Below are 13,880 nucleotides of genomic sequence, written 5' to 3'. Positions count from 1 at the left end.
CTGTTCTAATTAAAACAGGGTCGACCAGAACTGTGCTAAAGTGCCTAAGTTATTTAGATGCCTAATACTGACCCTCACATATATTCTGAAAATGAAGAAAGGTTTGAAGAGCCAGTCCCAGCAAAATTAAATATTTACAAACTTAAATGTACATACACTTTAATAGCAACTTTAATAGTGAAATATAAATTAACATATAAATGACCAAACTGCACAGGTAAGGCATATCAAGTAAATTATTACACTCCATAAAATTTTAATTCAACTAAAGAAATAATTATCATCTTAACTTCTGAAAAAATTGAAAATTATTTTTTCTAAGTCCTAAAGTTTTAAAAACCCTCCAGCATGTGGCCAGCCTGATAGGGAAAAGAACTTCTCACTTACATTTCAAATTAACTTTTTATCTTAGTTCTCCTGCAGATGGGCTATTTAGCAACAATCTTAGTTTAAGTCTGAAGAATGGGACTCTTCAGCCTGGAGAAGCGAAGGCTCAGTGGTGACTTGGTGCCAACCTATAAGTATATAAGGGGTGTGCATCAGGAACTGGGAGAATGTCTGTTCACCAGAGCACCCTAAGCGAAGACAAGGTCTAAAGGTCACAAACTTCTGGAAGACTGTTTTAGACTGGACATAAGAAAAAACTTCTTTACCAACTGAGTCCCCAGAGTCTGGAATAGACTCCCCCCCAGAAGTGGTGCAAGCACCTACTCTGGATACATTTAAGAAGCAGTTGGATGCTTATCTAGCTCGGGAGATCTTGCCCTAGCTGACTTCCTGCAACTTGGGCAGGAAGCTGGACCCAATGTTTTTGCACGGTCCCTTTCAGCCCTAAAGTCTATGAAATCTGTTCATAAAATGTCCAAGGTGGACCTGGTGTTTATATGCTTTGCTTGGTTAAAACATAAAAAAGATTACTAAATAAGTTTACATATAGATAATTTATAATAGATGTTACTCTAATTGATATGAATATACTTATTTTTATTCCATATCTATTCTATATATTGTCTAGTATTAACCTTAGCTAAGCATTAAATCATTACATGTAACCTAAGTGACCTTTAGCCTAGTTTCCCCCCCACCATTCCATCTTTCCTGATTTTTTTTTAAATGGTTCACACCTTGTGATGTCCTCTGGCCTGATCGTTTCCTTTGTCTTCTTCTCTTACAGATATGATGTGCTAAGGGAGATTATAGCTTCTATATCACCTGCTGTTTTTAGTTAAAAATGGATAAGTTTATATATTATAGCTCAAACACAGGAGTTCAGACCAAAGTATTCCAATTGTCCCTTCTGGTCTTTGAATCTATGTATCCACCAGCTGAATAATCAAACTGGTCGTGTGAAAAGCATCCTAGAATAAAAGAAGAAACAAAAGGCAAGATCCAAGCCCATCCTCGTCCCATTTAAAAATATATATATGTTGAACAAAGTTGTTAAACACAGTGGCTGAACAAAAAGGGCAGGAGATCCTGAAATGAGTCAAATTTTAAAATTGTTGGGGTTTTGTTTTGTTTTGCTTGGGGGGGGGGGGGGGGCGGTTAATGAACACCACCAGGTTTTATTTCCATATAAAGTTTTCTTGGAAAATGTTGGCTTTCTCTGATTTTTTTTTTTCAATATCCTCCTTCCAAAAGTAAACTAAAAGATGAGCTTTAATTTCATCCTTTTTCTTCCTGGAGTGTATCTTCCAATACTCCTAGAAGATGGAGGAATTATTTACTGAGGGTGATCGCCATATTTCCTGATCTCAAAATAGGACACAGTGCTTGCTACTCCAGTACCTCATTCCCTGGCATGGACAGTTTTCTTCAAGTTTCATTTTCATCTGAGTGGTTATGGAAGGATGTAGGGTGGTTACAGACTGCCAGAGAGTAGAAACTGGGGGGCAGTCCCATTTTCATTCAGATAATCCTATTTTAAACACCTGTCCCAGGCATCCTACTGAAAGCAGCAAAGGCATCCATTTGAACAAACTGATGTGATGGCCAGGACCAAATGTTTAAAATGGGACTGACCTGGTGAACATTGAATGTATAGTTATCTATGTTTGCTCCAGTTTTGTTATTTCTTGTTTCCTCTTGTGTCTTGAATCAGCTCCAAAAAGGGGGACAAATAAGAGCAAGATCAAAAAAATATTTTTGAGAGCCAATAATTGCTATTTTCTCTTTTCAGCAAACATTTAGAATCCCTCTTCTTCTTCCTCTGTCTTGCCTTGTGTATGTTTGTGTGTGTGTAAGCATGCATATGTGTATGTTTGTGTGTACAAAAAAGAGAAGGTAGCAAATAAGTAGCAAAACAATGAACTATAAATATTGGAAAAGGGAATGAATGAAATCCAGGCAAAAAGGTCAGTGACAAAACTCCACTTCAGGTAGGTAACTAAGAGGGTATCAAGTTGAATAATCACTGAATGTAGGATGAAATTTAAATGTATAGCACTATAAATCTCATAAATGACTTTTTTGGACCGTTGCTGTAGTGCCCCTACATAATCCTGCTGGCTAACTCTGGAGTTTTCATCTCTTCCTCACCATTTATTTATTTTTATGTGAACTGCAAATAAAAGTGTTTCTTTCAGCCTTACAGTTACAGCAATTTAGGTGAATTATACTGCTTTAGGAACATGAAGATGTAACAGTTAAATCAGAATAGCTGATATACCCTCCCAAGCATCAGCAGCTCCCTCTACCCTTTTAAAGAGTTAAAAGCTATGCTTGTCTAAACTGAGAGCTGCAGAGACCATTTCATTTTTTAGATGCTAATGCATTTTCTTACCAGTTTGATCCCAGAAAAAAGCAATTTGTAGAAGTAATACATTGAGTATCCTCATGAGTTCCCTACTTTCTGTCTCATAGCAATAAAAACAAGATGTAATAAGTATGACTGCTCAGACATGCTGGGTGCTAGGTTTTATCTCATACTCAGCTTTACCTAATCTGTTTCTGAAAGAAAAAAAGAACTGTTTCTAGTTTGCTAATACCAGGATATTCCCATTCAGTGCTCAGATGGGAACGTTTACTGCATCAGTGGTTGACTGACCACTGGGATCTGATCCCTGAAGAATATTGACATTCAAAGCTAAAATGTTCCAGAGAGGTAGCTATTAACATTGAACATGTTTACCTGATGGTAACATAGGTAAATCATAGAAGAATTTAACACAGTTTGACTTCCATTGTTCTCTGCAAAATCTTTTACTTGGGAAAGACTCAGGAAGCACTAGTGTCTTTCTTGTAGGAAAATTGTTTGAATGTTTCACTGAAGTTAATCAGATCTCAAATAGAAGCAGACAGCCACATCAACTGATATTGGCTTCATCTTTCTTTGGTCTGTTGAACAACTAACTATCCTTTCCAATAGCCCCTGGATTCTGGTTGCTTGCTGGCTTACATGAAATGTCTCCTTTCACCTGCAAGTAGTTGGTATTCTCATTTTGAAAATCACCAGTACAGTTGGTAGTTTTTGGTCCCTGATTGGCACAAGAAGAAATGAAGGCCTGGTAGGGCCCAAGAACTGAACCCCTTTTTTGGGGGGGGTGGAGGGGTGGGGATGAGGCCTGTTGGTTGGAAGAGCAAGGTAAAAATTTGAGATCTGCTCATGTGTGCTGTGTTGTTCAAGTTGGAATGGGATATTGTTTAATGTCTTTGGGATCTACAAAGTACAAAACCTTAAATATCAAATAGGATTTGGATAACTTTGTTTTAACTTTTTATGCTCTTAAATTTACTCTGTCAAATTAAATGAATCCTCACAACGTCTTGGGACATTGTGGTAAACTCTCACACTTATGATCCACCTGCAGTTACTAACTTTTATGTTCCTTAAACCTGGAATGGAAGCTCCAACCAAATATATAGTGTGTTAGTCACCTGAGCATTAACATTCAAGCCAGCCAATAGACAGAAATACTCAATAAGAAATGATGAGAACAGGGGTGTATCTGAACTCTGGAACTTTTCCAGACTTGGTGCCTCTCTCTGTTTGGGATAAAGGGTCCAGTTAAAGGTAGCTACTAATTTGATCTTTGAAATAACTGCTCAAGGTTCACTATATCCTTTTAAAGCATGGCTGGAGGTGGTGGGGATGCCTACATTTTACATAACTACTCAGGAGTGAGACCACTAATCCTGCAAGGAGAAGATCTAGTTAGGTATTGGGTACTCCTCAGTCTGAAAGGAATTTCCCTCATCCCAGAAGAGTGCTATAAACATAACACTTTGTAATATACATGGAAAAAGAAAGAGAAAGAGAGCATAGGTGTGAAAAAGCCCTAACAAAAGGGCCTAACCAGTCCATACTCAGAAGAGGTATATAAAGAGATAATCCAAGTGAACAGGGAGATGGAAATGGGGTAGTTTGCAAGCAGTTCACTAGTCATTTTGCAGGTCAGTTTGCTGCCCCCATCTTTGAAGGGAAGACTGCAAGGTGAGAGTATTTTATTTTTTATATGTAATTAAGATTGACTAAGCTACACAGTTTTATTTTAAGCAGCTAAAACACAGTAGCTAGACCAAGACTTAAGTCCCTTGTTTAACTAGACTCCAAGGCTGGGGCTGTTTGTTAGGGAGTTTGATTGGAAACTCACTCTTTCATTCCTTTACTATAAGCTCCATGAGAGGAAAGAGTTTTGCAGGGAAAAGGGAACCCTTCAGGACCAAGGAACAGCAAACAGGTTAGTTACAGAGGAGCTTGCCATGGAAGGTCTGCTTGGAAACAGAGACAGGAAGTGAGAGGCACCAGATTAGAAGACCAAGAGATATGGCTGGAGGAAGTAAAAATCCCAGAGCCACCATCACTTCCAGCTCTTCTTCTGCTTCCACCTGTGAAGTGTCTGTCCAGGCAGGACCACTCACCATTGAGGCTTCCACCCAGGTCCTAGTTTGGTGTTGTGCAGACTGCAGCTTCCATGTTCCATCCAGTGTCAGCCAGGTGGGGGAGCACCTATGGTGTAAGTGGTGCCTTCTAGTGGTGTACCTCAGAGAGAAAGCAAGAGAGCTACAGGAGGAAGTAACAAGGTTTCAAACCATCCCTCCACCTTGAGGACTTAATTGATTGCATGCTAGAGAAAACCTCTAGGACCGTGGAGGAAGGACTGCCAGAGGTGGTTCTAGAAAAGGAAGTGGAGGATGGAAGCTTGTAACCTCTGGTGGCAAAAGCAAGTTGTCATCCCCACCTGCAATAGTTTGCCTGAAGAACAGATATGGAGCGTGAACATCAGGGCAGGATGCGCACATTCCATTGGTGGAAGAGACCCGGCCAGGGATCCCTAAACTGGGGAGGATTGAGACCACTGCTACAAAGAATAACAAATGGGTGATGGTAGTTTGAGACTCCCTTCTGAGATGAATGGAGGTATCCATCTGCCAGCCTAACCTGTTGTTTCAGGAGGTCTGCAGCTTGCCTGGAGCCTGGATCTGAGGTGTAACAGAAGGATTATTGAGACTTGTCCAGCCTTCTGACTACTACCCCATGCTTCTCATCCTTGTGGGTACCAATGATACTGCTAGGGGTGACCCTGAGCAGCACACAAGTGACTATAGGGCTTTGGGTGTAAGGGTGAAGGGGACAGGGGCCCAGGAGGTGTCCTCCTTGATCCTTCTGGCCAAGGGGAAGGGTCCTGGCAGGAGGGGATGTATCCTATAGATCAATACATGGCTGTGCAGGTGGTGTTACCATCAGGAATTCAGCTTCTTTGGCTATGGAATGTTGTTCCAAGTAGAAGGATTGCTAGGGAGAATTGAAGAAGAGAGGGAAAAGTATCTATGCAGACAGGCTTGCTAACTGGTCACAAGGGCTTTAAACTAGGTTCACCAAGAGATGGAGACCAAAATTCTGAGGTAAGTGGGGACGTGAGAGACCTGGAGGATAGCACAAGGAGGAGGGATCAACAGAGGAGGCCTCCTCATTCTTCCTGACTTTGACATGATTGGAATAAGAGAGACTTTGTGGGATAGCTTGCATGACTGGAATACTGTTATGGATGGGTACAAACTGTTCAGGAAGGATAGGCAGGGGAGAAGTGGAGGAGGAGTTGTGCCATATTTAAAAGAGCTGTACAATTGTTCAGAAACTGAAGGTAGATCTGTTGAAAGTCTCTGGGTTAAAGTTAAAAAGAACAGCAAGGTGATGTCATGGTGGGTGTCTGCTATTGACCACCAGACCAGGAGGATGAGGTAGATGAGGCTTTCTTTAGACAACTAGTACATGGTTTTCAGATCACAGGCTTTGGTTATCATGGGGTACTTCAATCACCCTGACATATGCTGGGAGGGCAATACAGCCCATTTTAGATATAAAGTCCTTCTCTAGGAAAGAAGCCAAAATGTAGTTCTTTGGGGTTGGGGCACAGAAAACCAGTGGTGTGTGGGACTAAACGGCTGAATCATATAATTATAGAAAATTAGGGTTGGAAGGGATCTCAGGAAGTCATCCAGTCAAACCCCTTGCTCAAACCAGGACCATCCCCAACTAGATCATTCCAGCCAAGGTTTGTCTAGCCACATCTTGAAAACCTCCAAAGAAGGAGGTTCCACAGTGTCTCTGGGTAACCTGTCCCAGTGATTTACTACCTTCCTTGTGAGAGAGCTTTTATCTAACTTAAATTTCTCTTGCTGCAACTTGAGACAATTGCTCTTTGTTTTGTTATCTGTCATAACTGAGAACAGCCTGGTTCCATCCTCTTTGTAACCACCCTTCAGGTAGTTGAAGTCTTCTATTATATCCCTCCTCAATGGGTGTGTCTAAATGAGATGATTTACCGTGCAGTAGACTAATCTACTGCACAATAAAGCATCACCATCTACACATGAACACAATTTACTGCACAGTAAATTAGTCTACTGTGCAGTTAGCTACTACCTGTAAACTAAGGTAGTAAATTGACTGCACAGTTCTACACAGTACCATGTGTGTAAAGGCTGACCAAGAGCATATGTGTTCCTGGTAATCCCCAACACTAGGGGGGCACAAGGGATGGGGAACTCTGCCATTCCTGGCACTGCTTCTTCCAGGAGCCAGAAGCTGAGCAGCATCAGGATAGGGTAGCTCTCTGCCTGCCTCTGTCCCAGTGCTGCTCAACTCCTTGCTGCCCACAGAAGTGGTAGGCCGAGCAGTGCTGGGGTTGGGGACCTCTCTGCTTCCTCTTATAGCTGGTGGCTGACTGGGAGCTATCCACTTCTAGGGTAGCTCCCAGCCAGGCTCTGACTGGACAGGGATTTACCCACAGTCAGAGGCTACCCAGGAGCTGTTCCACTTCTGGGCCAGTCCTGGCTAGTCCTCAGCTGCATGGGGAAGCATCGCTGGGCATGGGGCTTGGAGAGTTCTGCAGTGGCAGCTCTCTCCCAGTCTTGTGTACACCAGGACCCTTCACAATGTGTTCAGGGCAAGGAGCATTGCGACCAACCAGTCCCTGTTGATTTGCTCTCAACAGGGAACATGAGTAGATGTGCTCCCAGGGAAGGCTTACTGCACAGTATTTGACTGTGCAGTAAGCCTTTATAGCATTAAGAGCACATGTAGATACATCCAATCTTCCCTCCTCCAGACTGAAGAAGCTCCGTTCCCTCAGCCTCTCCTCAGAAGTCATGTGCTCCACACACTAAACATTTTCATTGTTCTCCATTAGACTCTCTCCAATTTGTCTACAAGCTTTATGTAGTGGGGGAGCCCAAAACTGGACTCAGTGCTCCAGATGTGGCCTTCCCAGTGGCAAATAGAGGAAAAGAATCACCTCCATCAGTCTGCTGGCAACTTTCCTACTAATGCTACACAGGATGACTTTACCTTTCTTCTAAACAAGGGCACACTTGTGGCTCATATTCAGCTTATTGTCTACTGTAAGGCCCAGCTCCTTTTCTGAAGATGTTTTGCTTAGCCAGTCAGATCCCAACCTCTGCCAGTACATGGGATTGTTCCATCCTAAGTGCAGGATTTTGCACTTGTCTTTATTGAACCTCATGAGATTTCTTCTGATCAAACTCTCCAATTTCCTTAACTATCTCTGAATCCTAACTCTACTCTCCTGTGTATCTGTTACTCAGACCAGAAGTCTCAGAGTCCAATGAGACAGAGATTCACCTTCTCTCAAAACTACACCTGCACAGGCTTCAAGGTGGGAACGGGGAGGTGCACCAATAAAATATGTAAGGCTGGAGGGCCCAATGAAGTGTTCCCTTGGGGAATCTGTGGCATGAGTGTTTGCACAAGTTTGAAGACTACACATAAATGTAATCATCTCTAATTCCTAGGAGCCATGAAAGTCATTTTAATCATTTCCTCTGGGTTAGATATAGATATTAGACTCTTGTGGAATGCATGTCCCAAGGGATCATGAATGCTAATATAAACCCTGTTTACACAAATGTAATGCTTTTATCATGAGAAAAGTAAGAGGTTTCCAATCCACATGTAAGTCATTATTCTTCCCAATAGAAATGGAATCACATTCTTTTGTCAGCTTTTATATGCAGCAATAGCTATGACTGCAACTTTTCCAAAATTCTCTCTCACCTATCATCCATACCTTGGCCTCCTTTGGACTAGATTATTCCTAAGTTTCCTACATATGCCTATAACTGAAGATCACTTCCATGTCTTTTATAATTGTGATTGAATTTTCTCCCCTATGTTATATTGAAGAAGACTGTGTGGGTGTTTGCTTTTGTCGGTAGTGTGGGAGATGTTCTACTTCATAGGATCTTCTGTGAATATGCCAACTTCCTTGTTGTTGCACTGTTAGGGAACTGACACTGCCTTCATCTCCCTCACATTTATTTGTGTTCTTGAGATTTCACTTCTGGTTGTGGGTGAGGCAAATTTAGTCATTCCTTTGGTTAAGGGTCCCTGGTAGACAGCGGACAGAAGGGGCTGGAGTCAATGGTTCAGGAGCTCCCTTCCAGTTCAACATTACTATGTTTGTCTTTTACATGGAGAAATTCATGAGGTGGGGGTGTGTGGGGGTGGGGGGGAGGCATTGCAATAATTCTCTGTAGAGGTAAAAATACGGGCTCGTTGTACTTGACATGAATGGCAAGGCTCCCAGGATCCTCTTGGGTGAATGGGAATAATGTCAGATTGGTTCAAATAGCTGGTGTATAGTTTGCATTTAGCTCCGGAGACTAGCAGAGCAACAAGTCAAAGCAAAAGTCCCAGTAAAGACAAAACAAGAAACTAACTTTGGAAATAAGAAGCAAAACAGGTTTGTGGTGCGTAAAGTTGGTACCAAGTGTAAAAGAAGCTGTAAATATTGCTTTAAAAGATAAGTAAGGGAGTAACTGCCTAGCAAAAGTGATGCCACATCTGAAATTATAGGAAGACAAAGAACAGCAGTGGTCTGTCTTTTCCTCCCTGTCTGCTGGACTGCATACCAAGAAACATCAAATCAGTGCAGAGACACAAAGACCTGGGGATCCTCACCCCCAGCATGACCAGCTGATCAAGGACTCTCATTTAACCCACCCAAGATTTTTTTCAGTGCAGTGAGATTCACTTTAACACATGTACATTTCTGCTTAACTCTACATGTAGCCAATGAAGCTTTACTTGATTTTTAATTGGACAGGTGTGTCGTGGTGCAATCCCTATAATCTCCCTGGCTCACTCCCACCTCTGATAGATAGCAAGTTCTACTCCAACATTCTCCAATGACTGAACTAGTGTTTTAGTTTAATTATAGGTTCAATTCAAAGTACTGATTTTGATTTTTTTGAAAATAAATATATTGTCTGGGTACTTGAGACAGCCTTTCCCTGGGTGAATAATAGCTTCCTATTAGTTTCTAGCTTTTCATGAAATGAGGAAATATGTCTGTGGAATATCTGAAGTTCTATGATTAATTTTCCTCATTAGTCCAACAAAGACAAATCAAACTCTGACATTTATAGGACCCAGTATTCACAGGAGCCAAGAGTGTTTTGAAACCATTTGTCTTCAGCACCGTCTCTGAGGTATGGAAGTGCTATTATCTCCATTTCACAAATAAAAACTTAAGGTGCAGGGCTGCACAGGGCTACACAATAGACTTAGGGGGTAGAACAAGGAAATTAAGGTTTCTCATGGTGCAGGGTAATGATTGGCAATATCCTACCTCCTTAGAAATGCTTTAATTTCATGGAGCATAATATGACTCATCTAGTTATTGGGGTTTTCTGTGCAGGCTGCAACATTTTGTTGGTAAATAGTTATTTCAGATTTGAAGGAGGAAATTGGTGCTTTAATAAAATCGTGATGGATGATTTGGTATAAGACAGAAGAGTGAGCAAACTTTCCAGATGTGATTATATATGATGTCTCATGAAAGTAACTACATAGGAAAATTACTCACACCAGACAAAACATTATGAAAATAGGAACTGAATCATATTAGCAAGTATTCAGCAAAGAGGAAATGTTTATTGTTCTTCTTACTTCTGCTTTGCAGAAAACATTGAATATTTATTACCAGCAAGAGCCTTCACATGAAGAATTACACTGCTATACTAATGGAAGTGCAATTATAATGGTAATACTAGCCAGACAATCCCTACATCCCCTATCTTGACCACAAGATGAGCATTTCAACACAGCCACAGTTCCCCAGTGCTCTGATATAATATATGGACTATTATTTATTTATATGGAATACAGCAACTGAATGACAGAACAAGCTATAAACAACCAAGAAAAAAATGGCACTGAGGGATAATGTTAGAGTGAATTTTAGATTCAATATCCAGTGTAGAGCATCATCAGTAGCTTGGTGCAGGTCTTCAATGAGCCATTAAAATGACAAATAGGGCATTTCTCCATGATGTGTACTGTAATTTGGATTTTGCCACACTCACATTTTGAGATCTTTAATAAAATTCCATTTATGTAATAGGCAGTTGCATCTAACTTGTCCAGTACAAACCCTGTTCAAAGTTGTCCTGCTCCACCTTGCTATAGCAAAGCCAGGAGGCTTAAATACGGGTCCATAATAAGAAATGTATTAATGATGGCAATCGTGTTCCATTGCTGGATCTATTTTTCCTTGATGTCAAAGTTTTTATTGATAATCTCTTTTCCTGGACTCCGAAATGGCCTTCTTGATTGAGCCTCGGCCTAGGGGGGCCCTTACGTTCCTCCAAAATTGGTAGTGAATAGAATGTAAGCAGTATTTTGTAGACTTTTAAAGTATCATGTTTATGTTGAAGATTAGGAGGAAGAATATGCAATAGAACAGATAGCCAAGGACCAGGAGTGGATCTGTGGTTACCTGTTATGAGTTTCATTGTTTCATTCAGTTGAGAGTCAGTCAGGCTGGTATGGGTGCTCCTGCCCCAAACTGGGGCACAGTACTCAGCCACTGAATAAACAGAGGCTGGCACCAATATGCTAAGAAATTTAGTGTCGCCTCCCAAATTCATACGAGCCAATGTTGAGATGATGTTATTATGTGTGTCAAGTTTGTTCTTAATTATTTGTAGAGATACCTATAGGTGAGACTACAGTTGAAATGGATTTCTAAGTATATGGCGCTGGGTTCATAGTTGGCTGGTTTTCCACAAAAGCTGATTCTTAGTCAGGTATTCACTTGGGTATTAGTGAGTTGAAAAAAGGAAGAAACTGTTTTGTAAGGATGGGGGTTCAAATACCATTCATTAAAATAATCTAATTTTGCCAAGTCATTACTGGGTATGGTTTTAAAAATGCTAGAATCAGAGTCCTATGCTAGGATGATGATATCATCAGTATAAACATTTTTTTCTTGATTTTGTATGAGGAATATCATGTATATACCAATTGAAGAGGATGGGTGCCCTAACAGAGCCCTGTGGTAAACAGTTGTTGATGAATCTGGGCCTGCTTATTTTAGCACCAAGGCAAATGATAATGAAAATTAATAACTATAAAACTACATTTTCCTTTGGCAGAGTTTCAGCAGTTTATTCCTTTTGGAGATACACAAAGAAAAAGAAAATACCATACATATCCCATTTCTTTTTAACATGTCTTTGTAATAGCTGACAGTGACTTTTCAGTTACAAGATCTTGATTTTAAGAAATTCAGTCATGAGAAGGTAACAAATCCAGGAAGTTTGAGGGGTGTGTTCTAGATAGGCTCACCTATAACTGAAATTCATTATTCTTTACTGAGGAGATGAGAGAGACTTTTAGTGTTAACCCAGTATAGGTCAAAATGAAGTGGGTCAGGAAAGGGTCCCATTTTTTTCAAAAGATTTTTCAGAGCTCTACAACTTTTCCCAAGAAATTCAACCCCCAACATAACAAACTTTTGAATTGATGTCCAAGTATAGCTGACTTCTAAAATAGTGAATGCATAAGCAAAAAGGCATGGCATGTGCATTTCCCCTTAAATATTTTGCAAAGCTATTGAAAAAATTCACAGAAAAACTGATTTCTTCAGAAGCGAATGATTGTCTAAACATCTATTTTTTATTCTCCCATCAGATGGTATATGAGAATGATAAATGAGATATACTGAGAAAAATGTCTGGGAAAAACCAAACCATGGTCACCGAGTTCATTCTCATGGGATTCACAGATCATGCAGAAGTACAACTTGCCCTTTTCCTGGTGTTCCTGATGGTTTATTTTATCACCCTTCTGGGGAATCTCTGGCTCATTGTGTTAATCAAGATTGATCCCCAACTCCACACTCCCATGTACTTTTTCCTCAGTCACTTGGCTTTCATAGACCTTTGCTATTCTTCAGTGACCGCTCCCAAGATGCTGGTGGACTTTTTGATCAAGAAAAGAGACATTTCTTATGGTGCCTGCCTTGCTCAGTATTTTTTCTTTGCAATGTTTGGAGCTGGAGAGTGTGGTTTGCTGGCAGTGATGGCATGTGACCGTTACATAGCAATTAGTAATCCTTTGCTTTATACAGTTGTCATGACCAAGAAGTTGTGTTCTTCAGTGATGGTTGGGGTATACATATGGGGCATTGTGAATTCGGTGATTCAGACAGGGGGGTTGCTCAGACTGTCTTTTTGCGGGCCTAATGTCATCAACCATTTTTTCTGTGACCTCCCTGCACTCCTTTTGTTGTCCTGCACCAACACATTCATCAATGAACTTGTGCTTTTCATTGTGGGAAGCCTCCTTGAAACTTTTGTCCTTCTTATCCTCATCATCTCCTATGTTCTCATCATCAGAGCTGTGCTAAGGATCCCCACCACTGAGGGCAGGCACAAAGCCTTCTCCACCTGCACTTCCCACCTGACAGCCATTGCTATATTCCATGGGGCAATTCTCTTCATGTATTTTCGACCTAGTTCCAGTTATTCACTGGATACAGATAAATTGTCTTCTGTCTTCTATACATCCATCATCCCCATGTTGAATCCCTTGATCTATAGCCTGAGGAACCAAGACGTGAAATGTGCCTTCGGGAAAGTAGTAAAGAAGAGAGCATTTTTTCACTGAGGCCTTGTTCCAATGAAGTTTTCCTGTGACACTGAATAGGTCTTATTTTTTTCTTCCCTGACTCCACATTTTTGATAGTCATAGTATGACTTGATATGTTGTTAGAGTGAGTTCAATGTGTCTTCCTCTTAAGAACATAGAAAACACATTATAAATATGAAATAGTGCTACTGACTGTAGTGGAAGAATTGGAAGCAGTTGGTATAATTATGTGGATATGAACCAAAGGAAGATAAAGGGAACCTGTACTGCAAAAAACAGCTTAGTTAGCATGTCAACCATTTTCTTGTGGGATGTCTGACAAATAAAGGATTGAACTGGAGTCATTGATGTTAAATCTGTAACAGGGCACAGTGGGTGTGTCTACATATGCAGCAGATATGGGAGCAGTTTACTCGAAAGTAAACTACTCATGAGTAAGCACTCCCAGACAAGCAACTACAGGCCTTTGTACACCTCACAAGAT

General features: G+C 40.8%; 1 protein-coding gene across 1 annotated transcript; it reads left to right on the top strand.

Moving 5' to 3' along the window:
• The first annotated feature begins 12,469 nt into the window (after nt 1–12,469).
• LOC102376988 (olfactory receptor 1052-like) lies at nt 12,470–13,414 on the top strand. Its single transcript, XM_006036052.2, has one exon. The coding sequence runs from the start codon at nt 12,476–12,478 to the stop codon at nt 13,412–13,414; it is 939 nt and encodes a 312-aa protein (XP_006036114.1). The 5' UTR covers nt 12,470–12,475.
• Nucleotides 13,415–13,880: the final 466 nt, after the last annotated feature.

This window comes from Alligator sinensis, unplaced genomic scaffold (assembly GCF_000455745.1).
Source record: "Alligator sinensis unplaced genomic scaffold, ASM45574v1 scaffold287_1, whole genome shotgun sequence".
NCBI lineage: Eukaryota > Metazoa > Chordata > Crocodylia > Alligatoridae > Alligator > Alligator sinensis.
This window is presented reverse-complemented; position numbering and strand designations above follow the sequence as displayed.

Coding starts and splice junctions, on each gene's coding strand:
- LOC102376988 (XM_006036052.2), top strand. CDS start 12,476: ATGTCTGGGAAAAACCAAACCATGGTCACCGAGTTCATTCTCATGGGA.